Genomic DNA, 26,192 nt, shown 5'->3' on the forward strand with positions numbered 1-26,192 from the left:
CCCGCCGTCTCGCCCTTTAGCACAGCCGAGAAGAGACCTCCGTGGTGTGGAAGGCGGCTCCCAGGCAAGGCAGTGAGGAGTACCTGGTGAGTGTGGCCCTTTCCCCATGTAGCCAGGGCGGTATGGCCCTCTGCCCACACACTCCCAGGGTCTAGGCGTGGCCTGGGAGGTCTGGGCTCTGAGGGTCAGGCCCTGGCTGGCACCACTCCAGCCTGGACCTGGCCACCCTTTGGCCCAGCCCAGCGGACTCCCCTTGTGTGTTTGAGTGGGCTCTCCTGGGGACTTGCTCCTCTGGGAAGCAGCCAGACTGGCCTTGGGGTGACCACTGGCCTCCGGCCTGAGGTGCAGTGAGGAGCGGGGAAGGCGGTGCAGGGCCCGGCCTGCAGGGTGCCGCCCGCTGATGCTCCCTTCCCAGCGGGCAGGGCTCCACAGAGCAGCGGTGGCCTCCCGAGGCTCAGGCCTGGCAGGAGCTGCGTCCCCTCCTGGTCGTGCTCCTGTGGGGGCCGGCACTCCGAGTGAACTTGAAGCTAGGTGATGCTCGTTTTTAAATAAGTACTTTAAAAAGTCAGATGAATCAAATACTTCCCTTCCTGACCATCTGCAAGAGTCAAATATGTTGTTGAGTTCTGTGTTACATTTGTTGTTTTTCACCTCTAGGAAATCGAGAAGGAAGACACCGATGTGGAAAATGCTGGAGCTGATGAATATACACCCAGCTTTGAGGATGATTTTGAAGTGTGTACGAAAGCCAAACGTTCTTTCTGTGTCTGTCCTTAAAATCAGTTGAAAGTCATGTTTTTGAAGCATGATTGCGTTTGTTTGTGTGTGTTTGTTTTGGGGCTGCCCCCAGTGGTGCTCAGGGCTGGCTCCTGGCTTTGGCTCAGGGACCCCTCTTGGGGGCTCATGTGGGGCTGGGATCACCCCGGCCTTGCCGCGTGCAGGGCAGGCACCTGACCCGCCATACTCTCTCCAGCCCCAAGTATGGCGCTTTAAAACATAAATAGTTTTTGCTATTATTTCCGTAGTGGTCTGAGACCACGCGGGCCTGCCCGTGGTGCTCAGGCCAAGTGGGATCTGTCCATGCAGGGAGTGTATTCAGGCTCTTGAACCATGCCACAGGCCCCTCACGTCTTACTTCCAGTATCAGAATCTCTTTGATTTTGTGTTCTTGTCTATAAGTTTCCTTTTTGCCAGTGCTACTGTTGCATTGTGGCTAGATGTTTTACAGTTGAACCATTTTAAAGCGTGTTAAAATGTACATGGAAACATATGTGTGCATGGTATATATATGTATACGTATGTGTATAAATATATACATTTATGTATACATGGATGTGTACACACTTGTACACGAATGTGTGTACACATGAGGCTGCATGAAGAACGAGGCGTGTACATGCATGTGTGTGATGGGAATGCTGTATATAAATTTGATGCGCTTGCAGACTCAGCATCTGTCTGCATATTATTAATAACTATACGTATATAGTTCTGTCTAGTTCAATTTTTATTTCGTTCTGGGGGGTCACTCGGTGATGCTAAGGAATGTATCATGGCTATGCACTCGGGACCATATGGGATACCAGGGATCAAATCTCTGTTGGCCGCGTGCAAGGCAGGCATCCTATCTGCTGTATTATGGCTCTAGCCCTGGTACGTAGTAGAATTTTTAGAGCAGCAAACACATCTGCGTTTACAGATCAGTAATCAGTGTCATTGAAATCTATGGAGTATAAAAATCCCTGTCTTTCTGAGGCCAGCTTTCCATCACAATTTCTGTGTTCTTGCAAGTCAGCTTGTTTGAGAGGTCCCATGTTCTTGTGTGTAGGACTATGAAGATGACTTTGAAGTTGGTGACGGAGATGATGACGAGAGCACCAATGAAGCAGAGCCAAAAGAAAAATGTGAGGAACTTCCTCCCGCCAAGCGGAAAGAGATACAGGAGATACAGAAAGCCATCAATGCGGAGAACGAGCGCATCGGCGAGCTGTCCTTGAAGCTGCTCAGGAAGCATGCTCACGCGGATTGTGAGCGGGAGTCGGGAGCAGGTGTGTGTATGGGCAGCCGTCCACGTGCTTCGAACCTGGCCTGACCACGGGCAGCGGTCGCAGTGATGGTGCTGGGCAGGCAGTGGGGGCACTCACGTGCTGACAGCATGCGTGAGAGGGTGCGTGACGGTGTGAGAGGGTGAGAAGACGTGTGAGAGGGTGCCTGAGAGGGTGCATGAGGATATGTGAGAGTGTGAGAGGCTGTGTGGGGGTGAGAGGGTGTGAGAGTGTGTCTGAGAGGCTGTGTGAGAGGGTACGTGAGGGTGTGTGAGTATGTCTTAGGGGTGTGTGAAAGGATGTGTGAGAGTATCTGAGGGGGTGTGTAAGAGTGTGTGTGAGGGTGTGAGAGAGTGTGTCTCAGGCTGTGTGAGAGGGTGCATGAGGGTTTGTGATAGGTCTGAGAGAATGTGAGGGTGCGTGAGGGTGTGTGAGAGGGTGAGTGAGGGTGTCTGAATGAGACAGTTGTGTGAGAGTTGTATGTTGGGGATGAGGGTGTGTAAGGGTGTGCAAAGGGTATGTGTGACGTGTTCGGTGGGAGTTGTACACGAGGCTGTGTATGTAAGGGGTATATGACAGTGTTGTAGAGTGAGTGTGACAGCTCGAGGGTGTGTGTCTGTGAGATTGTGTGTGCACAATCAAGGGCTAACGCCTGTGTTCCCAGGGACCTCCAGGTGGTCGGGCCTGTGCTCGAGTCCGTTGTTCTGCGGGGTGGTTGCTGGTCTGCTTTGCTGGTCCCACTGTCCTTAAGTATCCCCAAAGGTGTGCCCTGTGCTGGGTGTCCTTGTGTGATGGCAGCAGAACCCAGGCTGGCACTGGGCAGGCTTAGGAAAGGGCCCATCAGGGGTTTTACTCAGGAGATTAGGTTTGTGTTTTGTGCAAAAACTGCTGGCATCTGGATATGATTATTGAAAAATAGGCATCAAGGGGCTGGAGCGATAGTACAGCGGGTAGGGGGCTTGTCTTGGACTTGGCTAACCGAGGTTTGGTCCCCAGCATCCCATAAGGTCCCCTCAAGCCCACCAGGAGCGATTCCTGAGTGCAGAGCCAGGAGTAACTCCTGAGCATCTCCCAAGAACAGAAGAAGTAAAGAAAAAATGGCTAGGAGTATTTTAAGATCACTTAAGGGAAACTGTGACATCCTGATAAAATATTAGCATTAAGAATAGCACAAAAAACCAGCTAGTTAGTTTGGGGGTGGGCCCAGCCTTGTGTGTTTAAGATGCTTCTGACCTGGCATCGCCTGCCCAACCCCAACCAGCACCACTAGGTGTGGCTTCTGCAACAATTCAGAAGCAAAATGCGCTATACATTTCTCTCTTTTTTTTTTAAAGTTAAGATGCAGGGCTCAGTAGACAGTAAGGTAAGTGCTTGGCCCGCATGCTTTCCAGTACCACGTGTGGGCCTGAGCCCTGCCAGGAGTGATCCCTGAGCACAGAGCCAGGAGTACGTCCTGAGCACAACCAGCTGTGGCCCCAAAGTAAAAAAAATAAAAATAATTTACATGGGAAAAATTCGTCAATTTGCTCGAGCGGGCCCAGTAACGTCTCCATTGGAGACTTTGTTGTTACTGTGTCTGGCATATCGAATACTCTCGGTAGCTTGCCGGGCTCTCCGAGAGGGGCGGAGGAATCGAACTCGGGTTTACATGGGAAAATAATGAAAAATCGCTTAATGCTCCCTTAGGTCACCTGGCAGAATGGACGATCAGGACCGTGGTTGTGCTTTTTGACGGCTGTATTGTAGTCGTTAAATGCGACTCGGGTGGAGCAGTCTCTCTGCCCTGCTGTGTTCTGCCGCAGAGAGGCGGGAGCCGCAGAGAAGACAGTGAGGACACCTCTGGCCAGGGGTGGCCTGCAGCAGGCTCTGCGCTCCCGTGTCCTGGTGCTCGGGGGCGGAGCGGCGCTGTGCTGTGGGGCAGTCGAGCCTCGCGGGAGTTGGCAGCAGTGCAGGCTTCCATTCAGAAAGTTCTCGGCTTTCTCAGCTGAGCTTTGAGCAGCCTTTTGTTGCCCTGTCCAGTTTGGTGCTTAACTGCCCAGCTTATAAGGTCAGAATTGACAACCCCTCGGGTGAGACTGTATTGTTTGGGTTTATTTTTCACTCAGGTAGCTTCTGTGCAGGTAAGCATCAGCGCTAGCCCTGGCCAAGCAGCCTAAGCCCTCAGCCACAGTGGTGCGTGGTATGCAAAATCTGTTAGTTGCTGCTGGTGTGGCCTGGGCTGTTGCTTTGCTTTAGTGCCTCAGTTTCCTTCTCTGTAGCATAAGCTTAAGGCATCTTTGAAGGTGTCATAAGGGTTAGTTAATACGTGTGAAGTGCTAAAGTGTGTTAGACGCACACAGCGTGGGGATCTTGCCCCCTCCTGCCTCAGATGCTCTCGCTAACCTGGGGTACAGAGTCCTTCTAGGCTGCTTAGTAGCTGACATCACCTGCTTAGTGGCTATCTTGACTGTTGATCACCGTATTTTAAATGGTGGATGGTCCTATAGCTCACCTAGTTGGCTGGTGGACGAACTGTGGGTCACCTTTCAGCTGCTACAGAGTAATCACCTTGTTGGCATGAAATGGATAGTGCTGTGCCTCATCTTGCTATAGCTGGTGGAGAGTCCTTGTGGGCCGCTGTGCTCCCAGTGGGGACTACTTCTTCCATGTTTGGCAGGACCTGCCTCCTTTACAGAACTGTGTGTTGCTGGGAGGTGGTCTCTGCAGTCCCTGTGCCGAGCACGTGCCCTTCCCTAAGGGTTCTTCTAACACTGAACCTCCAGTGCTCGAGTGACACCTCAGGCAGGGTCTGATGCCTGCGCTGGCATAGATGTGCCTCCGAGAGGGTCCTTATTCAGGCCTCTGTCTGTGGTGGCTTTCTGCTTTGGTCCTCAGCGACTTGCGTGGAGGGTGTTCTGAGGTGGGAGAGCCGGGGCCTGCAGGGAGACCACTCGGCCACAAAGCGGCGGGCTGGTGCCTTGCTGGCGGATGGTGTGAGTCGGTGGCACTTGGAAAGCAGGTGAAGAGGAAGAGTGTGCTAATCAGACAGGACAGAGAGCTCTAATTTCTCGTCTCAGATGCAAAATGCCTCTCCAGGTGGAGAGACCGAGGGAGCTGGAACTGAAGAAATAGATGCAAATGACCAGGTGCAAGCACCAGCGCTTGGGGGGGCCCTGTCCACAGGAGGGTCCCGGCCTCATCTCTGGACACCCCCGCAGGCCCGTCTTTCCCTCTGTCTCTGTTCAGCTCTTCAGTCTGGGAATGCCCTGGGCAGAGGGCAGAGCAGGGGGGTCTTTTTTGTGCAGTCACAGTTGTCTCAGACTGCCGGGCAGAGTTGGTGCTCACCCGGGGCTGCCTGGCAGTGCCCTGGCGAGGGCAGTCCTCGGGCTGATGAGAGCTGCGCCAGTCTCCGGGCTGGCGTGAGACTGCCCAGCGGGCTCTGCATGCGGCATGGTCTGACTCTTGCTCTTGGTTTGCCGAAGTGAGTTCCTCCGTGTCGCCTGGCTGCTCTCCTGGTGCAGAAGCCAGCACCTCTCCCTCCAGGGCCTCGGGCTGTGGGATCTTCATGGATTTTGCAACAGCCTCACACCGGCAGAAGAGTCGCTCTCAGGCCCTGAAGCAAAAGTAAGTGCCTGGGAAACTTCCCAACAGGCGTTGCAGGCTTTACCTGGTTTAATAAGAGAAGCCACTTGTTTTCACCACCGTGTTACTGTGTGTGGGGCAGTGAGTCGGGGGACGCGTGTGCTGTAGACCAAGGGAGACTCCCACATGTCCGCCCAGGAGGAGGAGGAAGGAGCAGCCTGCGGAGTCCCACAACCCTGACACTGAGCAGGGAGGGGCAGGACCACCACAGGAGCCACCAATTCCGTGCTTGAAAGCTGTGAATTCAGGTGTTTGTGGAACTCAAATGATATAATTTCAAACCAGGTGTCCCTAGGTGCAACTCAAGTATAGTGTGCGAGCAAGTGTGACCGCAGCAGGTATGCACGGGGCTGGGGGTTCAGTGAGCAGAGCAGGTGTACAGGGGTACAGGGAAGGTCAGTGTGAGCAGGGCAGGTGTTGGGGGGATCAGTGTGAGCAGGTGTTACAGGGAGGGTCAGTAAGAGTGCTCGTATAGGGTTTCCAAGGGAGGCTCAATCAGACGGCCTGGAGGGGACCCTCCTCCTTCCAGAATAAAAGAATTAGCGATAAGAGCATCAGTCATTAAAATCTAAAGCTGTAAATTCAGGGGAGTGAAGATTCATCCTGTGTAAGTGGCCACGACTTGCCGGTCCTAATGAGTCTGACCAGGTGCGAGGTGGAGAAGCAGCAAGACCCACATAGCGGGATTAAAATGCGGATATCACTGTCGATCTGACAAGCATTAAAAAGATACTAAGATGACATCTCGAGAAACTTTGTGCTAATAAATCAACAGGAATATCTCTTATGAAGCAGTTTATCAAATTGTTCCACATTAAATCATGTTTAATACACAAATAACTTTCCCACAGATTAAATTACATAAACATAGATGATCTGTCTTACAAAAGCCTCCAAACATTTGAGGAATATAAACTCTTGCATTTATAAATTCCAGAGATCGAATCAGAGGTTAATGAAACTTTTTTTTATATTTTATTTTTATAAAGTTGTTCACAACAGTTTATTACCAATATTTCAACATCAGTCCCACCACAATTACACCTTCCCACCACCAGGGTTAATGAAACTTTGATATTGAAATTTAATAAAATTTAAAAGAATTTCAGACCATTATGTCTCACAAATCCGTACACTCATATCCTTAGTAGGGTGTTAGCAAATGAAATACAGTGACACCCCAGACGGCTCCCGAAGCCAGAGAGAGAACTAACAGACTGAGTGCGTGCCCTGCGTGCGGTGGCTGAGTCCATCCCAGTCACCCAGGATCACCCAGGACTCACCCCCACCTGGTGCTGTATCTGCTCTGCCCAAAGGAACACTGTCTCGTAGGAATGTAAGATTGGTTAATCTTAACAGCACAGAGAACCTGTATAATCATGATATTTCTGTTCAGCACGATGGAAGACAGCAGTGGTACAAGTACAGTGAGAAAGAAAAAGAGACAGGAGAAAGAAAGGCCCCCTTGAGGTTGGGGTGCAGCTCGCACTGTAGAGGTGTGGCCTCGTGTGTGTGGCAATTTGGAGATCCGGACTGAATTTCTGTGGCTCCTGGGGGGCCCAGAGGTGCCCTGGGGTGGTAGGGAACCGGGGTGGAGGCCTTGCAGCGTCTGGACGCAGCTGAGGCAGCGGCCAGGCCCCAGACCCCAATGTAAGTGAGGGCCCTCGGACGGGAGCAGATGCTCAGGTGAGGCTCCCACAGCTGTAGCCAGTGAGAGAGGGTAGGTGGTCTTGGAGTGCAGGATGCATCTGGTATGAGCCAGCCCCGGTCCTGAAGTGTGTCTGGAAATGCAAGGGGTCAGGAGCGGTGAGGACAGTTTTGAAGAAGGAAAAGTTGAGTTAAACTCAGCCATTGAGAGGAATTGGGGGCTGGAGGGATGGTACAGCTTGCAAGTCGCTTGCCTTGCATGTGGCCAACCTTGCTCTGGTCCTTGCCATCCCATGTGGTCCTGTGAGTGACCCCTGAGAGTTGCTGGGTGTGGCCCCCAAACAGATGAAACCATGTTTTGCCGGCCAGGACAGGAGGGTCAGAGCTGTGGTGCTCCGTGTGTAAGAGTCCGGGCCACAAAGCCAGATGGCCTGCCCCAGGGGATGGAGGGGGCTGTGGGCACGTGTGCGGGACTCGTGGGTCTGTGCCTTGCCCCCTGCACATGGGAGGGGGGACAGCCCGAGCAGGCAGGCCCACAGCCTCAGCTGCCCACCTCGCCCGGCTCCGGCTAACTGTCTCGCCTCTGTTCAAGAACACGCAGCACAAAGCTACTTCGACTGATCGACTTAGACTTTTCATTCACGTTCTCACTCATGGATCTGCCGCCGGTCAATGAGTACGACATGTACATCAGAAACTTCGGGAAGAAGAACACCAAGCAGGTGAGACTGGTGTGCGTGGCACCTGCGGAAGGGCCCAGACCCTCACACAGGGCCCCAGGAGGGCACCATACCTGGCCGTGACCTCAGGGCCTGCCAGGAGCCCTGCAGCCCCCATGCCAGATCTGAAATAAGGTGGCCACATGGCCCAGGACAGATCTGAGAAACTGTCCCCGCCTCATCTCTTGCCCGCCACTGCTGACCCCACCGGGAGTGTCCGCTTTGTCAGGACCTGCTCTAAGCTCCGTAGCTCTCCCTCAACCGTCTGCTGAGTGCCCTCACTGACCTCTGGTGCTCAGTCTCACTACTCAAACCGTCTTAGTCCCGAGTGCTTCCATTGATGGAGAGAATCAGCACTGGTCTCACATAAAGTGACAACAGCCGCCCTGGCATACACAGGGACCAGACACATGACAGCCTCCATTATGTACAGTGATACAGTGACCATTTACCCATCAGCCTCCGTCAGATACAGTGACCACTTATCGACAGCCTCCGGCAGGTTCAATGACCACTTACCCGACAGCCCCCGTCAGGAACAGTGACCACTTACCCAACAGCCTCGTCAGGTACATGACCATTTACCTGACAGACTCCGGCAGGTACAGTGACCATTTACCCGGCAGCCTCCGTCAGGTATGGTGACCACTTACCTGATGGCTGCCCCTCCTATAGAGTGATCATGTTTATGAGAGCCACCTGCCCACAGGTTGTGAGGTCTGACTCTGTGGTCATCTGACACTTCTTATGACATGACCATGCTGTGAGTCTCCCTGCCCTGTGGCTTTTGGCCCAGGTGGCCCTGGTCATGCACAGCCGCAGGCTCTCCCCAGATGGTCCCTGTCCTCTCTGTGCTGTCCCGGGCACTGTCTGTTCACGGAGCTACGTAACTCTGACCTGTGCTTGGTTTGGAAGCCTGTATGTTCTGCAGGAACAGGTGTTGGTGGGCTGGGGGTGCTGTCTCCTGATCTTAGCTGAGTTGTGTGACTAGACTTTAGAAAACACGTGTGAAGGGCATGTCTGTATATACCAAGTGTTCAGAGTACGGAGACTGAGCTATTGATTCCATTATAATTATTTTTAACAAAGGCTAGAGAACTGATAAGTCAATACCATCACATCGTAACCACATTCAGTACACTGCACTCAGTTGGCAGCGTTGTCGGTGTGGTGAAGGAACAGCGGACCCTGTGCTCCAGCCGTGCTCATGCAACCCACGTTGTCTTCCAGGCTTATGTTCAGTACAATGAAGACAGCGTGGAAAGGGACATTCAGACGGAAGAGATCGAGAGCCGGGAAGCCTGGACCCAGCACCCTGCTGAGGGCACTGCTGTGTGTGGTGGTAAATGCCTCAGGCTCTTGTCCATGGCAGTTTTGTTTTGGGGCCATACCTGCACTGCTCAGGGATCTCTCCTGACGGGATTGGGGGACCTTCTGGGGTGCCCTGGGTTGAACCCAGGTGGGCTGTGTGCTTGGCCCTGACAGCGGAGTCTCTGCACATCCCTCGAGGGCTGTGTTTCTTCCCCTTTCTCTGCCTGCTCTTCCCGCTTTCCCTGGGTGCAGTATGAGGAATGGTGGGAAGCTCCAGTCTTCTCTAAGGGATCAACTGCATTTCTGTGCGTCAGTGCTGGGCTGGCCCCAGGTGGTGCCCACGGGTGCTGGGACTGTCACTGGGCTGGACTTGGGGAGTCACACTCGGGACCATTTCTGGCGGTGTTCAAACGGCTATGGGGTTCACTGTGCTCGCTGGCGCTCCCTGTCACCCTGCACTCATAGAGCTCGACGGTGTGCATCTCTGTATGGTGGAGAGCCCTGTCACTCTCTGCTCAGAAAACCATGTGACTCTTTAGGTAGCGAGACTCGAGATCCAGCTGATGCCTCAGTGGTGCTGAAGATCGACACGCCGCGGCTGTCTGCCTTTCTGCGGTCAGCTTGTCAGGTACGTTCGTGCTGGCCGTCCTCAGGCAAAGGGTGTCCCTGCAGGGACGACCATGCCTTTGGATTCCACACCTGCGTGAATCACTGCTTTCCAGAACCGCTGACAGAGTAGGTGAGGCGAGCACTCAGCTGGAGTCTGTGAGCCCATAAACGTGGGTTCGGGTTTGCTCACGGAGGGTTTGGAAGTTCAGAGATCGGAAACAGGATGGGGAAGCTCATGGTCACTGTTTCTCAGCTGAGCCAGCCGCCTCCCTTTTTCAGAGCCATTCCCAAAAAACATACTGTTTTCTCCGCAGCAGTGTATGTCTGGGCTGGGGGCCACAGCCAGCAGTGCTCAGGGATCACTTGCGCAGGGTTCCCACCTGGCTCTGCTCAGGGCTCACTCTTGGTGGTGCCCTGAGGGTAGATGCAGTGCCCGGGGGTCAGTGAGAGTCTGCTGTGTGCGAGGCAAGTGCCTTACCCAGTACCGTCTCTGCCTCCTGCCTCCCAAGTACTTTGGTGTGAGTCCTCAGGCGAAAGACTGAGTTGGCTGACCTTCTTCCTGTCCCGCGTCCTCACTGGCTTTGCACACCTCTCCCAGGTGTGCTTGGAGTCGGAGAGCGGATTCCCGGCAGCATTCCTGTGACAAACAGGGCTGAGCCCACCTGGTGCCTTAGAAGACCCTGCCTCTGACCTTGTCGGGAAGGGCCTTGTTCATCCGGGGAATGTGCTCTCACGTCACGTTAGACTTGTCCATTTTTCTCTCGCACTCATTACTCGGTAATGGCGGGGGAGCCTCCGGCCCAGCTGTGATGTTCACACAGCCTTCGCCTGGGGTGTTCCCTGGGTGCTGGACGTTGGGGTGTGTCGGGGTATGGTCCTCTCCTGTCGCTGTGCTGCTCACGCAGACTCCTAGCTGTCCTGTGTCCTGGGCCGGTGGCCCTGGCTGGAGCATGGGTGGATCTTGCGCCTCTACTGGGGGTGGCAGCCACAACGCCACCAGCCCTGAGGGTGGCACAGGGTGGGGGTCTGGCTCCTGTCACGGTGCTCAGAAGGCGTCAAAGGGGTTGTTCTCAGCTGGGTGCCAGGTGGATCCTGGGCTTTCCACGGGAGCCACGGGTGAAATTGCCGCGGGTGCTGTGCAGCAGCCCAGGAGGCTGCAGGAGGGACATCAGGTTGGAGGGACCGTGCTCAGAGAAGGCTGGGAAGTGCCACCCAGGCCGCTGCGCTGCGCTGCGGCCATCACGTTCGAGTTGAACAGCGGGGGTCCCGCTTTGCCCGTGGGCAGCTGAGTGGAGAGAGTCTGAGATGCAGTGTGAGGGGAAGGCGTCGGACCTGAAGCAGCGCTGACCGAGGACCCAGGACCAGGCTGGGCTGACCCGAGCCCTCCCTTCACCCTCGTCACACCGAACCTGCTCTCCAGTCCTGCCAGGCTCACGGGACGTTCCTTTCCTAAGCGAGTCCACAGCACATGCTCTTCCTACGCCACCCTGTACGACCCGCAGCACTTTCCCTGCAGTCCAGTCCTACAGCACGTTTTCTTCCTGAACTTTCCTGTTGAACCGACAGCACATTCCTTCCTACACCAGTCCTAGAAGTTGTACGAGATGCTCCCTCTCTGGGTTTTGTCAGCTCCTAGACTAACCCTGTCAGGTTTTCAGCATTCTCCGTATCCCCAGTCATCCCTCTTACCTTATCCTGGTAATAGTAATTTTCTCTATTTTGGTTCTTGCTCATCACTTAGCAATAGACATGTTTTATGCTACATACTTATATTTTGTTTACTCGAGGAAAGTTATGTCTGACTATTTTCCTGTTTTTTTTTTTTTTTCAAATAAAGTAATGGTGTTTAATTAATTTTAGATTTGTAAATCAGAGAGCACAAATTTTTTTTTTTTTGGATTTTTGGGTCACACCTGGCGATGCACAGGGGTTATTCCTGGCTCTGCACCCAGGAATTACTACTGGCGGTGCTCAGGGGACCCTATGGGATGCTGGGAATCGAACCCGGGTCGGCTGCATGCTAGGCAAATGCCCTACCCGCTGTGCTTTGCTCCAGCCCCGAGAGCACAAATTTAGATGTCAGCCAAAACTGTGAGCCACTCGGCTCCTTTAGGTCATTTTTTAATGTTTTGTTTTTGGGCCACAGTGCTCGGGGCTGACTCCTGGCTCTGTGCTCAGGGATCACTCCTTGTCGGCTCAGGGGCCATAGGGGTGCCAGAGTTCGAGTCTGCAAATAAATGCCCTACCTGCTTTACTACCGCTGTAGTCCTTCAAGGGGACTTTTAAAAAGGTGCTTGTAGGGCCGTGGTTTGCAGTGTCGATACTGGCAGGATCTCATCCAAACGCATTCCGGCACCGCGTCTCCACGAGTGTCGCTCCCCTCTGTGTGTCACTGCCTTGACCGTCCCCCCCTCCCCCATTGTCTTTCTTTTGACTTTTGGTCCACACCCTTTGGTGCTGAGGGGTTTCTCCTGCTCTCCACTCAGGGACTCACTGCACTGGTGGGCTTGAGGGATACTAGGGGCCGCCAGCGATCGTCACGCCCAGGTTGGCAGCTGCAAGGCGCTTGGCTCCAGCCCTGCCCCCTTTATGATAAATAACGGCTGCCCTTTTGTGTTAGGTAAGAGGGCTGCACTGTTGCCTTTGACGTTAACTTTAGTTACTTCTGTTCTCGAAGAACAATTATTTAATTCTATTTATTTTTTTAAACTTTAAGAATAGGTGAAACTAATAAGTAGGTAATGACTTGCATATTTTGGTTTCTCTTGTCACAGTGGACACAGTCACAGTGTTTATTAAGGACTGCTCACTTGTCTTGAAAGGTGATTTCAGTTCTGCTGGAGGAGGACCGAGTGGCCCGGGAGCCCAGCTGGAGCCAGGGGGCGCAGGACTGCACCCTGCCACTCAGCGAGAGCGCCTTTGTGCTGAACACCAGCCTGCCCTTCCTCCAGGGTGAGAGCCGGGGCACGGGCACGAGGCAGTGCTGGTGTGTGGGTCTGGGGCCCAGGGTGTCCACGTGTGACTCGGAAGGTCATTTGGTGGGGACTGAGATGCAAAGGCTCCAGCAGTTTCCTTGGGGCTTTTGAGTCGAGGTGAGGGGGCACCTGGGTCGGGTTCGGAGGGGTAATGAGGAGGTGAGCGAGGCAGCCTATGGTCTCCGCTGCTCCTTGCTTTTCTCAGGCGAAGGGCTCTCTTAGTGGAGGCCAGGACAGGGCCAGACCCATGCGGGCCTGTTGTCTATCCCGGCTTGGTGTGGGTCTCGGGGCCCCTGGAGATGCTCAGAGAAGGAACCCACCCTCTGCATGCGGAAGCCCGGAAAGTTCTCTGTGCTACATGGTCTCCCAGGCTCTGCCTGCGTGACGCTGAGCCCAGAGCCAGGGGTAGCCCTGAACACCGAAAAACCAGCCCCCACCACTCGCCGCCCTCTGCTGAACCAGGCGTCCCCTCTCTGCCCTAGGTCGGCCGGTGTCCTGCCTGCACGCCTCTCTGGTCCAGAGGCAGACGGTTGTGTCTGTGCACGGCCTCCCTGCGAGGAACTCAGGCCACACGCTGGACAGCAGACACGTGCTCTGTGTGTGGGATCTCTGGCAGCCCTCGGGGCCCCAGAAGATCCTGATATGTGAGTCACAGGTATGGCCCGGTGGGGTCCCAGCTGGAGGGAGACTGAGAGGGTGGCAGAGCTTGTGCGGTCCGTGCCCCTCTGTGTGGGTGGACAGGACGTGCGTGTCTGTGTCTGCGCCCAGCATGCATCTTTCCCCTCAGGTCACCTGTTGCTGCTTCTCCCCCTTCAAACCGTTCCTGCTGTTTGCGGGCACAGCGCACGGCTCGGTGGTGGTGTGGGACCTCAGGGAGGACTCGAGACTTCATCACCACGTGACGCTGAGTGGCTGTCTCTGGACCTTCCGGATGTCCACTTTCTCCACGGGTCAGTTGCCCTGTCTGCTGTCAGACGGCTTTGGGACAGGCACGGCTGCCTAGAGGAGCCCGAGGGTTCTGACCTCTGCCTGGAGTTTGCGGGGTGCAGGGGCTGGCCAGGGGCCACGGGCGGGCAGAGTCACCTGCAGGGAAACAGCTTTCAGTCGCACTCAACTCAGGCAGGTTGGCGTGTGCACTCAAGCCGGGATGAAGGGAACAGAGGAGCTGAGCCCTCCAGGCTTCCTGCTCTGCCGTGTGCCACGGCCTTGGCCACGGCCACGGCTACAGCCACAACCACACAGCCTTGACTGCAGCCACACCCACAGCTGCAGCCACAACCACAGCCACACAGCTGCAGTCACATCACACCCACAGCCGCAGCCACAGCCATAGTTACAGCCACAACCACAGCCACAGCTACAGTTATAACCACAGCCACACAGCTGCAGCCACACCCACAGCTACAGCCACACCCATAGCCACACAGCTACAACCACAGCCACACAGCTGCAGCCGCATCGCATCCACAGCTGCAGCCACAACTCTCACAGCCAGACCCCCGGGGCTTCCACAGCCACGGTCACACCTCCAGCTGCAGCCACAGGCATGGTGCTCAGTGGTCAGTGGTGCAGAGCATGGCCTGTCTCTACTCAGGACACCCCTCACCACTGCGGGGTTTCCTGTCTTTCCTTTCGCCCCCCCAGCTCTCAGGTAGTGGGGGTGGTGGAGCACTCCCACGTGTAGCCTTGCCCCGAGCCACGGAGGCCCTCACGTGCTGTTCATGTGCTGTGGGGTGGCTCCACACACGTCATCCATGTTACGGCATACGGCAGCTCATGTCTATTACTCACGCTGTGGCATGTGACAGGATGCTACGCTAAGATCGCTTGTGTAATTCGTGTGCGGTAGCATGCTCCACAAGCTGGTGTCTGTGGCAGGGCTTCATATACGTGTGGCAGCAGTTTGGCAGGAGGGAGCAGTTGCCGTGGCCTCCAGGCCTGGGCGCTAGGGCCTGATCCTCATCCCCTGGCTGGGAGGGCTGGATCTGGGTGACCATTGTGTCTTCACCGCAGATGGCACCCTCACGTCCGTGAGCCACCGGAGCCCACTCCAGGCCATCGAGCCCGTGTCCACGGCCGTCTACAGGAAGCAGAGCCTGGTGCTCTCTCCCTTCTCCACTCAGGAAGGTACTGCCCTGCCCTGAGCCCCCGCCAGCACTGTTCGGGGCTCCCGGTGCAGCCACTTCTCCCCGTTTCTGTCTCCATCAGAAATGTCGGGCTTGTCCTTCCACGTGGCATCTTTGGACGAGAGTGGCATTCTCAACGTGTGGGTGAGTGGACCCTGCAGCACCCAGGCCTGGGGCAGGCTGGGCTCCAGTAGTGCTGCAGTGGAGAGCCACATGGACTGGGAGGAGGCGCTGTCACAGAGACCAGGCCTGCTGTGGTGGGGGGGACATACGGGAGTCCCAGGCTCCTACTTCAGAGGCCCCGAGAGATGTGACGGTGTGGGATCAGAAGGCTGAGTCCAGCATTTGTGATGCTTCTTGGGCTCGCGGGCATCTCTGGAACAAACTGTGTCCCGAGCTGTTGGAATATAGCTCCAAATATTTTAGGCCTAACATTGGTTTGTCCTTTCCCCCTTGCCACAAGGAGCTTAGGTTTATTGAGTCACACCCATCACAGTACCCCCAAGTCACTTCCATTCCTTTATCTGTAATCTCTCCTCTATGCTCTCTTCCCCAGCCAGTTAATCAGCTATCTCCCCTAATCAGACTCTCTTAATTTGTAAGGTCGGATCCTTCCAGGACACTGAACTTGTATTATAAGTAAATATCGACTTTCCCCTCTCCTTATGTCCTTTGAATAGTTTACTTTAAAGCAATGTCCTTTTTGTATAGGCACAGGAAAACAGTTAATATTATGCTTTTACTTTCTCAACTTAAGCCTCAGTTGCCCTTAGTTCCTAGCACCCCAAAAGCAGGGTCCCGATGAGGGACTGACTGGACCCAGGGCAAGCTGTGAGCTAACCTGGCATCAAAATGGGCCAGGCCAAAGCGTCACGATTCTCAACTATAAGTTAAGAGCTTGATCATGGACAAATGCTGTCATGATCCAAAAGTAATGATGAGACTAGGACCCTGCTAGGGCTAGGAAAGACTAATCTGGCCTGAGCACTGTAGTCTGAGATCGAGATGACCCCAGGAAAGTGATTCTATAAGCCTAATGTATCTCTTACTGTGTCCATACAAAATGATTACTATTATGAATGTTCATATGTTTGTTGGACAAGGAGAGGAGAAACACACCCTTGGGATTCCACTCTAGGGTGGGTTGTCCTGCTGAAAGAATCTGTCCTAGAAGCGGCTTTCCCCAAGGAAAGAACTTTACCCCTATTGATAGTGACCACACCTATGTGTAAGCCCCAACCCCTCAAGCGGGGGGATTTAGCTAGGGAGGAAGAGGGGGCTGGGGATCCAGAGCCAGAAGGAGAAAGGGAATCCAGAGTGGGAAGATAGATGAGAGATGCAGAAGGAGAATGAAGGAGCGTGGGGGAGGACGCAGGAGGAGAATCAGAGGAGAATGGAGATGGGAGTGGAATAAACTGCAACTGACACCAACTGGCCTGGCCCTTGGTTCCTTCCTTCGCCTGCCCCTTGTCATCGACCTCCCCGGGACGGGAGAAGCGACCCGAGACTGCCGAACACGGGCAGCAGGAGAGAGAGAGCGCCATTGCCCCCTTGTGAGTTTACGCAAGAGCTACGTCTGCCGACCTGGGAACTGGGCTATAACGTCCATCTCCACGTTCTGTTTCTAGGTGGTGGTTGAATTACCAAAGGCAGATCTTGCAGGTTCAATAAGTGACTTAGGTAAGTAACTATCAAACAGAAAAACCGATTTTCATCAGTGTTTCTAAAACGCAGAGATTTGAGACACCATGACTGCCCGGATGGTCAGTCTATGTCCTGCCAATGAGGATGGGAGTGACTGTGCGACTTTGGCCTCTGAGTGGACCCTGGGGCCTGGAGAAAAGGCAAGGGACCTTGGGGTTGCTCCCACCTTTGGTGCTGGCCACAGTTACCCTTGGGGGAGCAGCGTGACGGAGCTGCGGGGACCTGTTGGGACATGCAGCAGCCCAAGGCAACCTTCGCCTCCCTGCCGCTGTTCTCGCACAGCCGCCCATGTGCGGGGGTGGTGCCTCCAGCAGTCTCTGAGAAGGGGCGCTCAGCCCTGAGCCCTGGGAGATGGCAGCCCGAGAACAGCTGTTAAGAGTCAGCCTCCCAGTGCTTTAGCAGTTGGCCACCTCGTTTACTCGGTGCCCTCTCTGGTTCTGAGAGCTGTCTCTGCTGCATCTGAGCACAGCTGTGGCTGCAGGTCCGAGCTGCGAGGTTGGTGGTAAGGGCCTGACTGCACAGCATGCGTTAGTGGGTCAGGACTAGGCTCTGTCCACTGTGCGTTAGTGGGTCAGGACTAGGCCCTGTCCACTGTGCATTAGTGGGGTCAGGACTAGGCCCCGTCCACTGTGCCTTATTGAGTCAGGACTAGGCTCTGTCCACTGTGCGTTAGTGGGTCAGGACTAGGCTCTGTCCACTGTGCGTTAGTGGGTCAGGACTAACTCCCTCCACTGTGCCTTACTGAGTCGTGTCTAGGTCCTGTCCAGGGCCCATTAGTGAGTCAGGACTGGGCTCTGTCCACTGTGCGTTAGTGGGTCAGGACTAGCTCCCTCCACTGTGCCTTACTGAGTCGTGTCTAGGTCCTGTCCAGGGCCCATTAGTGAGTCAGGACTGGGCTCTGTCCACTGTGCGTTAGTGGGTCAGGACTAGCTCCCTCCACTGTGCCTTACTGAGTCGTGTCTAGGTCCTGTCCAGGGCCCATTAGTGAGTCAGGACTGGGCTGCTGCACAGGGCTAACTGCCCACAGTGGCCTGGCTCACACATGGTGCCCGCAGTGCCAGCAGCAGGTGCAGCAGTTGTGCAGCAGCCCAGCCATGCCCCCAGGTCCTGTGGCAGAGCGGAGCAGGAATCACCCTGCTGAGGTGCTGGGAGGTCCAGACTGGACTCTGGCCACACTTGTGGTCAGGGTAGTGTCCTTCACTCAGCAGATGAGGGACGGCCGTGTGCAGTGGCTCTTCTGGTGCTGGGGCAGCAGTCTCCTGGGAGAGTGACCCTGTCAGCGAGGTCAGGGCCAGTCCAGGTATCCAGGGACTTCGGGACACTGGCTCTGGTTCATAAGCAGCTGTTTGGGGCCTCTGGTGCAGGGCGTGCCCTTCAGTACATGCGCATCTCCCCCCGTGCCAGTGCCCAGGCTGGGGGTAGAGTGGAGCGGCCCCGGGAGCATGGCAGGGAATGTGCAGGCTGGGAGCCTGGGGAGAAACAGGGAAGGCCGAGTCACGTGTCAGGGTTGGGGCTGAGTGTGGGCCGACACCAGGAGCTGGGGGATCATTGAGGCAAGCCCATGACGCCGGGTGGTCAGTACGGGCCCTTGTGCTCAGTGCTGCAGCCTTCTTGCCCTCGTCCATGCCCCAGAGCATCACAGGCCTCTGCCGCAGTGTCAGAACCTCCCTCGGAGAGCAGTGCAATCGCTTAGCTCGTGGCCAGAGGCGCATTCATCCTGGTCTTGTTCTCAGGTTTGATCCCGGGAGGAAGGGTGAAGCTGGTGCACAGCGCAGTGATTCGGCTGACCAGGAGGTGAGTTGCTCCTCCCGAGAGAGAGCCCCAGATGCCCTCCCCCAGAATGTTCCTCCCTGGAGAAGTGCCCAGGGAGACCTGAGCACAGCCAGGACCACCTGCTCAGGGGGGATTATAGGGCCACATTAGGTGACACACAGACACATTCTTCTTGGTGTCTTGGATCCTCTTTCCTAACCTCTTTCCTAATCCTCTTGATCTTGGATCCTCTTTCCTAACCTGGTACCATTTCACTGGTTCTTGCAGCTTCACTGCAGCTCTGAAGTGTAAAGTATGAGCTTCAGCAGACACTAAAATTAACATCAGATTTATTCACAAATTAAGATGATCTGTCTTTTACTTACATACCTGAAGGAGAGAGAATTCCATAAAATGTAGGAAGGCCTTGTGCTGGGAAATGTTCTTATTACTGAATTCCCTGAGACTGTCACTTCCTTTGGTGAAGCACAGTGCTATCAGTGGCACATGATTCATGAAATATGAGAACTTTGATTTCTCACCTCAGACAGGAATCTTCTGGGTTCCATTAATAAATTGTGATGTTAGTTTCAATTGGGCTCGAGCAGTAGCACAGCGGGTAGGGTGTTTTCCTTGCAAGTGGCCAACATGGCTGACCTGAGTTCGATTCCTCCATCCCTCTCGGAGAGCCTGGCAAGCTGTGGAGAGTATCTTGCCCGCACGGCAAAGCCTGGCAAGCTCCCCGTGACGTATTCGATATGCCAAACACAGTAACAAGTCTCACAATGTTACTGGGCCCGCTCGAGCAAATCGATGGACAACGGGAGGACAGTGACAGTGACAGTTTCAATTATGGACAAGGACTCAGGTTTTAAAAAAATCATCTTGTTTCCTAGAAACAATGATGATCTCAGACCATGTTCTCATTCACACGTGGTTTTACATCGGTGTCAGATCTAGTCCCAGTACTCACAGTGTGGCCACGTCACTGTCGCATTTGGTCCTCGTATCATGGTGTCTCTATGTCACTGCCCTGTATAGTTCTTGTACTTATGGTGGCTCCACGTCTCTGTGGCATTTAGTTCTCGTATTCAAGGTGGCTTCATGTCACTGTCCCGTCTAGATCTCGTACGCAGGGTGTCTCTATGTCACTGTCCTGTCTAGTCTGTACTCATGATGGTTCATTCTCACTGTCCAAGGCACCCTCAGTCCCCATTTTCCACACTGGTGCGCTAACTGGCTGGCACGGGTCAGAGAGGCTGAAAGGACACATGGGCCATGAGGAGAGCTGGGCTTCAGGCAGCCCCCGCTGTTGTTGTGAGTGGGACTCCATGCTCTGACTGTGCAGAGTGGACAAGTACATACATGTCCCTGAACATGTGGCCATGAGGCCTCCTGGCCACTAGGTCAGCACCCTGCCCACACAGGCCCGCCTGCTGTCCTGCATTCATGCTGCTGGAGGGTGCTGGGTGTGCTTGCTTGGTTGCCAACAGGACTGAAGTGGAGGCATTTGGGAGGTCACCCTCAAAAGGGCACTGATGAACTGACAGGCTGGAGAGTTGGTTGTGCAGAGGGGTAAGAGAGCCCCAGGGAGGAGGGAAGGTCTCGTCTGTTTCACAGGCAGTAAGTAGTGAGAGCCCATGTGCGGGGCTGTCAGTGTAATGAGAGGCAGGTGTGGATCGTGGGGCTGGTGCGGGTGTGGTGAGGGACAGTGTGTGCCGTGGGAATGACATGAGAGTTGTGAGGAGTGGAAGCACCATGGGGCTCTCGGGTGGTCGAAGGGGTGGCCATGCACCACCAGGCTGATACTGCTGTGGGACTGTCAGGTCATTGGAGAGGTGACTGCGTGCTGTGCTACTCACGGATCCAGAACCGGAGGCGGAGATCCTGCCCTGTTCTGAGTGACACTTATGGGACTCACGGGGGACGGGGCTGGGGAAGGCATCCTGGCCATCGGCCTGGCTGTAGTGGGGATGGCCAGAGGCAGGCAAGATGGCTGGGGATAGGTTTGAGACCCTCAGGGACTTGCGGTCTTGCAGTCCTGTGTGGACATGAGGGGCTGGTGGCAGGTCCTGGCTTCTTGTTGCCGGTGAGGGGACACAAACCAGCAACAAAATGGACAGATTGATGACGGGACCAGCGGGATCTCTGATGGCCTCAGGCAGGGATAGCCTCTTGTGTCTGCCCACGGGGCTGATCTGCAGGGAGCTGCCAACCCTTGCATACCTCAGGTGGGCACCGTAGATCAGAAGTGGGCAGGAGGTCAGGGAGTCTCACCCCAGGAATCATGGTCTCATTTCTACTTTCTTCTAGTCTTTTCCAGAGAGGCTTTGAGTGCTGGGGCCCAATGCAAACACTGAGTGTGAAGTTCCTGCCTTCAGACCCGAATCACTTCATCGTTGGCACCGATATGGTAACTCCAGGCTCTGTAGAGGTCTCTGTTGACCTCTTCACCATGTCATTTGGGTCTCAGAAGTTGCAGCCAACCTCCCCCTCCCCCTCCCCCTCCAGTCTTGCTTCTGAGTCTGCTGGGCCCCTCATTACAGGGTATCATCAGCCACGGCACAAGACAAGATCTGAGAGTCTCCCCTAGAATGTTCAAGCCTCAACAGCACGGTGTGAGGGCTGCCAAGGTCAGCGTGATCGAGTTCTCGCCATTTGGAGAGCCCGTGTTCCTGGTAAGCTGCCCACAGCAGGACTGACCTGCCTGTCTGGGCAGGGACGTGACAGGGCCTGTTGGGCTGGAGAACAGGTCACTGAGGGGCACAGGCCTCAGTGTAATGAAAGGAGCAGTAAGATACTGAGGACACATCTCCTAGGTAGCACTCTGCCAATGTGGGTTATTTAGAGTTAACAGATATCAGAAACCTTTGACACAGAATGTAAAATCACAAGAATATTTGCCTTGTGATGTCATGAATATAGTGCAGGTAGGGCCTAGGGGGCTCAGAAGGGGGGCTGGGCAGGGGTATATGTCAGGGTGACTGGGGCAGGACAGATGTTGTGGAGGGTTATGGACAGGGGTGAGTGAGGAGGATGGCTGGGCAGGGGTATCTCTCGGAGCGTGAAAAGGGGCAGGGCTGAGTCTCGAGGTTTGTGGTGGGATTTATTTGGATGTCTGGAAATGGGGCATTTCTCTCTCACCCTCAGTGCCATGCTCCTCAGGGAGGAAGGCTCAGCCTTCCCTGTGTAGACGCACACCTGCACATTTGCCACATCCCTTTCTCCATATCAGTGCCAAATGCGTGTTTATGCATAAATGTGGATGTGTCGCTATTCTCTCCAGTGACTACTGTTACTGATTGCTGCTACTTTAGTCTTCAGAAGCCTGAGTAAATTTGGAGCTGGGTCCTTCATCCTTGCATGCATGCTTCTATTAGTCTTCTTCTGGTGCAAAACCAGAGCCAGGCACTTCTCCTGCTCTGTGGAGAATATGCCTGAAGACCACTTCTGGGCAGTAGCAAGTGCCCTTGTGCTGAGAAGCTGGCCTTCCACCCTCACTCAGCTGACTTTACCCTGAGACCCCAAAGCATAACCCTGCGGATACAGTCCTCGAGTTTACTGATGACTAGCACTTGTGGAGAAGGGAGCACAGATGTGCCAGGATGTACAAGGGGATGCTTACTCTTGGTTTTTGAAGACAGATCATGTGGGAAAAAACCAAACCAGGTTGGTTTCTGTACATACTGACGACCTACTGTTTAAAAAACATGCCCAGGGGCTGGAGCGATAGCACAGCGGGTAGGGCGTTTGCCTTGCACGCAGCCAACATGGCCGACACAGGTTCAATTCCCAGCACCCCATATGGTTCACCGAGCACCGCCAGGAGCAATTCCTGAATGCAGAGCCAGGAGTAGCCCCTGAGCATCGCAGGGTGTGACCCAAAAAGCAAAATAAATAAATAAATAAATAAATAAAAACATGCCCAGTGCCGAGGTTGAGTAATGGTGTGTCCTTTCCCACAGGCTGGCTGTTCTGATGGCAGCATCCGGCTGCACCAGCTGACATCGGAGCGCCCCCTGCTGCAGTGGGACCACAGCACCGAAGGCCGTGCTGTTACCCACTTGCAGTGGTCCCTGACCAGGCCAGCTGTGTTTCTGGTCCAGGACGATACTTCCTGCCTTTATATCTGGGACCTCCTAAAAAATGATTTGGGTCCCGTGGCCAAACAGCCCATCTCTCCAGACAGGTAAGTTGTAGACGCATGAGCCAGGTATTCCAATGACATGCATGAAGCAGTGAACCAGACACCCCCCAGAGGGGCTCATGTGTACATTCCAGTGACTTACATATTTATAGTTTTAGTAATGCTTCAGTACATTACTAGTTTGTTGTTTTACTACAGACATCCAAGGGTAAAGAGATGGCATTGCTCTGTTGTCCCTATGTGGGTATAGACTAAGGGCTCAGGATTCACACGCAGTGTGTGAGGGCTCAGGGCTCATACTGTCTGTCCATGGTTGTCACTGTGTGAGTATAGTCTGAAAGTCCAGGATTCACACTTCGCTATCCTGTTGTTGTCACCTTATGGGTGTAGTGTGAATATCAGGGTTCATAGTGCTCTGTTTTTGTCACTGTGTGAGTCTGAGAGTCCAGGGCTCATACTGCTCTGCCCAGTGTTTGTCATTGCGTGGGTATAACCTGGTAGTCCAGGTTTCACTCTGCACTTTCCCGTGTTGTCATCGTGTAAGTATAGTCTGATGATCCAGGCTTCACACCACCCTGTCCCGTGCTTATCACTGTGGGAATAGTCTAAAGGTCCAGGATTTATACTTCAGTATCCTGTTGTTGTCACCTTGTGGGAGTAATGTGAAGATCAGGATTCTCACTGCATTGTTCCTGGGTTATCACTTCTGTGGGCATAGTCTGAGAGAACAGCTTCACTACCCTGTTGTTCCTGTGTGGGAACAGTGTGAGGGTGCAAGTTTCACGCTACACCTTTATGGTTATCATCATGTGAAAATAAAGACTCCCCAGTGATCATTGAAAACCTTGTGATCTCTTAATGTGACCATTTAGCAGATTTAAATTTGTGTTTTGAGAGTGACAGAACATTCCCTTCATAAAAATGCAGCCCAGGTGCCCAGTACTATTTCTTGATGCAGTTGCTCTTGCTCTATCTTAGATTTACTGCTGGTCTCATGCAGGCAGTTGTGATCCCAGTGTTCATTACGCTGAGGTCTTGTAGCGGTCAGTGCCCCTGTCTCCTGGTTGGCAGCCATATTGGGCATCTGCTCCATGAGTGATGGTGCTGCCCATCTCTGTTGGTGACTTCCCCCTGTCCCTCATGCTGCTCAGTTTTACAGGAAATGTTATGGCAGTGTTAGATAAGCCTCAGGAGGGTCGGTCTCCCGAGGTGCCTGTGGTAATGTCATGCTGCTGTACCTGGGCCCAGAACATGGGGAGTGTTTCCGAGTGGGCAGCCTAGATGGTTTGTGCCTGCTGTGGTTAAGACTGCACAGGCCAATGAGCTCCAGGTCTCCGTGGACACATCCTGGGAGCACCTAGAGCTCAGCCTCTGAGAGGAGACAGAGAGAGAAATTCATGACACTGATGTGAAGTAGGGAGGGCCTAGGGACCTCACTGACCTGCAGCTTTGGGGAGGTGTGAGGGCTTCTGAACCTCCAACTTGAGGACACAGAATGGGCAGTTCAGGCTGGGGGGATCAGTCTCAGGCAATGAGTCTTCCTGCTGGTGCCTAAGACCTCAACCCCTTTCCGGGCCCTCAGTGCCTCAGTCCAGGCCCCGGAGAGGCAGAAGTGCTTCTGAGCTCTTGTTTACCCGTCATGATTGGTCAGAACTGTTCCTTCCTGGAACGGCCTCAGTCCTGCTGTTCTCTCTCCCCAGGTTGGTGGCGATGACCCTCATGGGAGAGTCAGAACGACCTGGCGGTGCTTTCCTGGCCCTGGTGCTGGCCAGAGCCTCCGGCAGCATGGACATCCAGTACTTGAAGAGGGAATGGGCTGTCCCGGTGCCCAATGAGCAGGAAAAGCTGCGTCTGCTTTTGCAGGAGGTCCCTTGCAGAGGGGACAAGTGTGAAGCGACCTCTGAGTGCGGGACCATGACTTTTTAAGTTTTACAAGTTTTATCCAGAGACTTGCTGCGTGTCCTGGCACTGTCTGCTCCAGTCTGTACAATTTGTATATAACTCAGTCACAGAAAAGCACTTTGACTCCATCAATAAATCACTATTTTTGAATGAAACAAACATCAGTGGATCTTGACCTTCAGAAAGACCCATATCTAGTGCCTTCTGAGAATATTTCCACTCATTTTTGCAACAGATTTAAAGTATTATCATGCTTGTACTGGAGTCTAAAGCCCCCATCCACCAGGAGAATAAAAGTGAGAGTACAAATCACACAACTGTACTTTGATCATACATTGGCAAGATATGCACAACATGCAAATGTATGTCACACTTGTGTGGCACATGTGCACCCACATGCTTACTGTGACACAACATGATATGTATGGCAGTGTGATGCTCTGATGCATGTATAACCACAGACACCCATACACAAGTCTAGGTGAAATGGAGGGCATTCTAGAATTGATTTTGTTTTTTTCTTGAAGCTTCTTTTGAATATCCTATCAGATGTGTTTTGCATTCACCAGCCTTACTTGGGAAGCTGCCTTCAAGTAGAAACAATACGAGTAAATAATTGAGTCCAACTTTTCAGCTTACGGTTATAGAAAAGGCACAGGTTGGACTCAGGGTGACCCAGAAAAGCCTGGGCTCTGTCTGTGCCCATTCTGCCTGCACGTTCAGGCAGTGTCAGCCAGGGCTGGACAGGCCTATGGCCCCTTTGAACATCAGCCTAGTAGGTGTCTGGGAGTCACTTTCCCCGCCTCACCAGATGCCCTGGGATATGACGCAGTGCTCTGTATGTCTGAGTCCCCCTTTGTCCTGTGTCCCCCCTCAGCCTGCCAAGCGGGAATGTGTTGTCCCCAGTGGGAATGGCAGAAGGTCTCCTTTTATGGTCTTGTGCTGCCTCCTCCACTCCGACCTAGTGCGGAGAGCTCTGCCATGACTCCTCAGTGCAGCCGTCTCCGCCGAGTGCGATTGCCTGAGCTTCCACCTCACATACTTTTTCCTTCTTTCCCAGCCAACTTAAGTGTTCTCATCCTGACAGCTGACTGCCATCAGGATAAATGGAGCCAGTGTGGAGGGCACGTGGGATTCCTCTCCAGTCCCGTCACAGGGCAGAGATTCTGCTTTCCACCAAAACCTGAACATCAGCCTGGAAGGTATCTGGGAGGTCACTCTGCCCACCTCTCCAGATCAAAATCTTCCCACACAGCACACACCCACACAAATATCTGTTTGCACACACACCCAGCTGTGATGTGCCCATAAACACAGGGCACATATGCACACACTCGGCTGTGCAATACACATGTAAAGAACACACAATGGGCTAGGTAGTGTACAGGGCACAGTTGCACACCCAGGGCCACGCAGTGCATACTCATAGGGCGCATTTGTCTGTACAGTACACATACAGGATTCATGTACATGGTTCAGCCATGTAATACACATTGCCATCTAGTACACAGGGTACACTTGTACACTCAGATGTGTAATACGTAGCCATGCAGCATGCACACAAGTACAGGGTACACTTGCATAACACACTGGGCCGTGCAGAGCATACAGAAGTACAGGACACACCTGTACAC

At 53.9% G+C, this 26,192-nt stretch overlaps 1 protein-coding gene across 2 annotated transcripts in view; it reads left to right on the top strand.

Annotated features, from left to right (window-relative positions):
* DYNC2I1 (dynein 2 intermediate chain 1) overlaps nucleotides 1-24,725 on the top strand; it is a 37,381-nt gene extending 12,656 nt beyond the window's left edge. Inside the window, exons 8-25 of one of the 2 annotated variants that reach the window (XM_056134825.1) lie at nucleotides 21-86; nucleotides 658-735; nucleotides 1,829-2,048; nucleotides 5,546-5,648; nucleotides 7,906-8,035; nucleotides 9,263-9,374; nucleotides 9,883-9,971; nucleotides 12,775-12,904; nucleotides 13,410-13,582; nucleotides 13,715-13,877; nucleotides 14,941-15,054; nucleotides 15,136-15,197; nucleotides 16,682-16,733; nucleotides 18,491-18,551; nucleotides 20,823-20,922; nucleotides 21,056-21,187; nucleotides 22,475-22,698; nucleotides 24,357-24,725. In XM_056134825.1, coding sequence (XP_055990800.1) covers nucleotides 21-86; nucleotides 658-735; nucleotides 1,829-2,048; nucleotides 5,546-5,648; nucleotides 7,906-8,035; nucleotides 9,263-9,374; nucleotides 9,883-9,971; nucleotides 12,775-12,904; nucleotides 13,410-13,582; nucleotides 13,715-13,877; nucleotides 14,941-15,054; nucleotides 15,136-15,197; nucleotides 16,682-16,733; nucleotides 18,491-18,551; nucleotides 20,823-20,922; nucleotides 21,056-21,187; nucleotides 22,475-22,698; nucleotides 24,357-24,582 — 2,235 coding nt within the window. In that variant the 3' untranslated portion in view covers nucleotides 24,583-24,725. The remainder of the gene's footprint in view (nucleotides 1-20; nucleotides 87-657; nucleotides 736-1,828; nucleotides 2,049-5,545; nucleotides 5,649-7,905; nucleotides 8,036-9,262; nucleotides 9,375-9,882; nucleotides 9,972-12,774; nucleotides 12,905-13,409; nucleotides 13,583-13,714; nucleotides 13,878-14,940; nucleotides 15,055-15,135; nucleotides 15,198-16,681; nucleotides 16,734-18,490; nucleotides 18,552-20,822; nucleotides 20,923-21,055; nucleotides 21,188-22,474; nucleotides 22,699-24,356) is intronic. The other variant, XM_056134826.1, reaches the window with a different exon arrangement.
* Nucleotides 24,726-26,192: the final 1,467 nt, after the last annotated feature.

Source organism: Sorex fumeus, unplaced genomic scaffold (assembly GCF_029834395.1).
Source record: "Sorex fumeus unplaced genomic scaffold, SorFum_2.1 ptg000107l, whole genome shotgun sequence".
NCBI classification, from domain to species: domain Eukaryota; kingdom Metazoa; phylum Chordata; class Mammalia; order Eulipotyphla; family Soricidae; genus Sorex; species Sorex fumeus.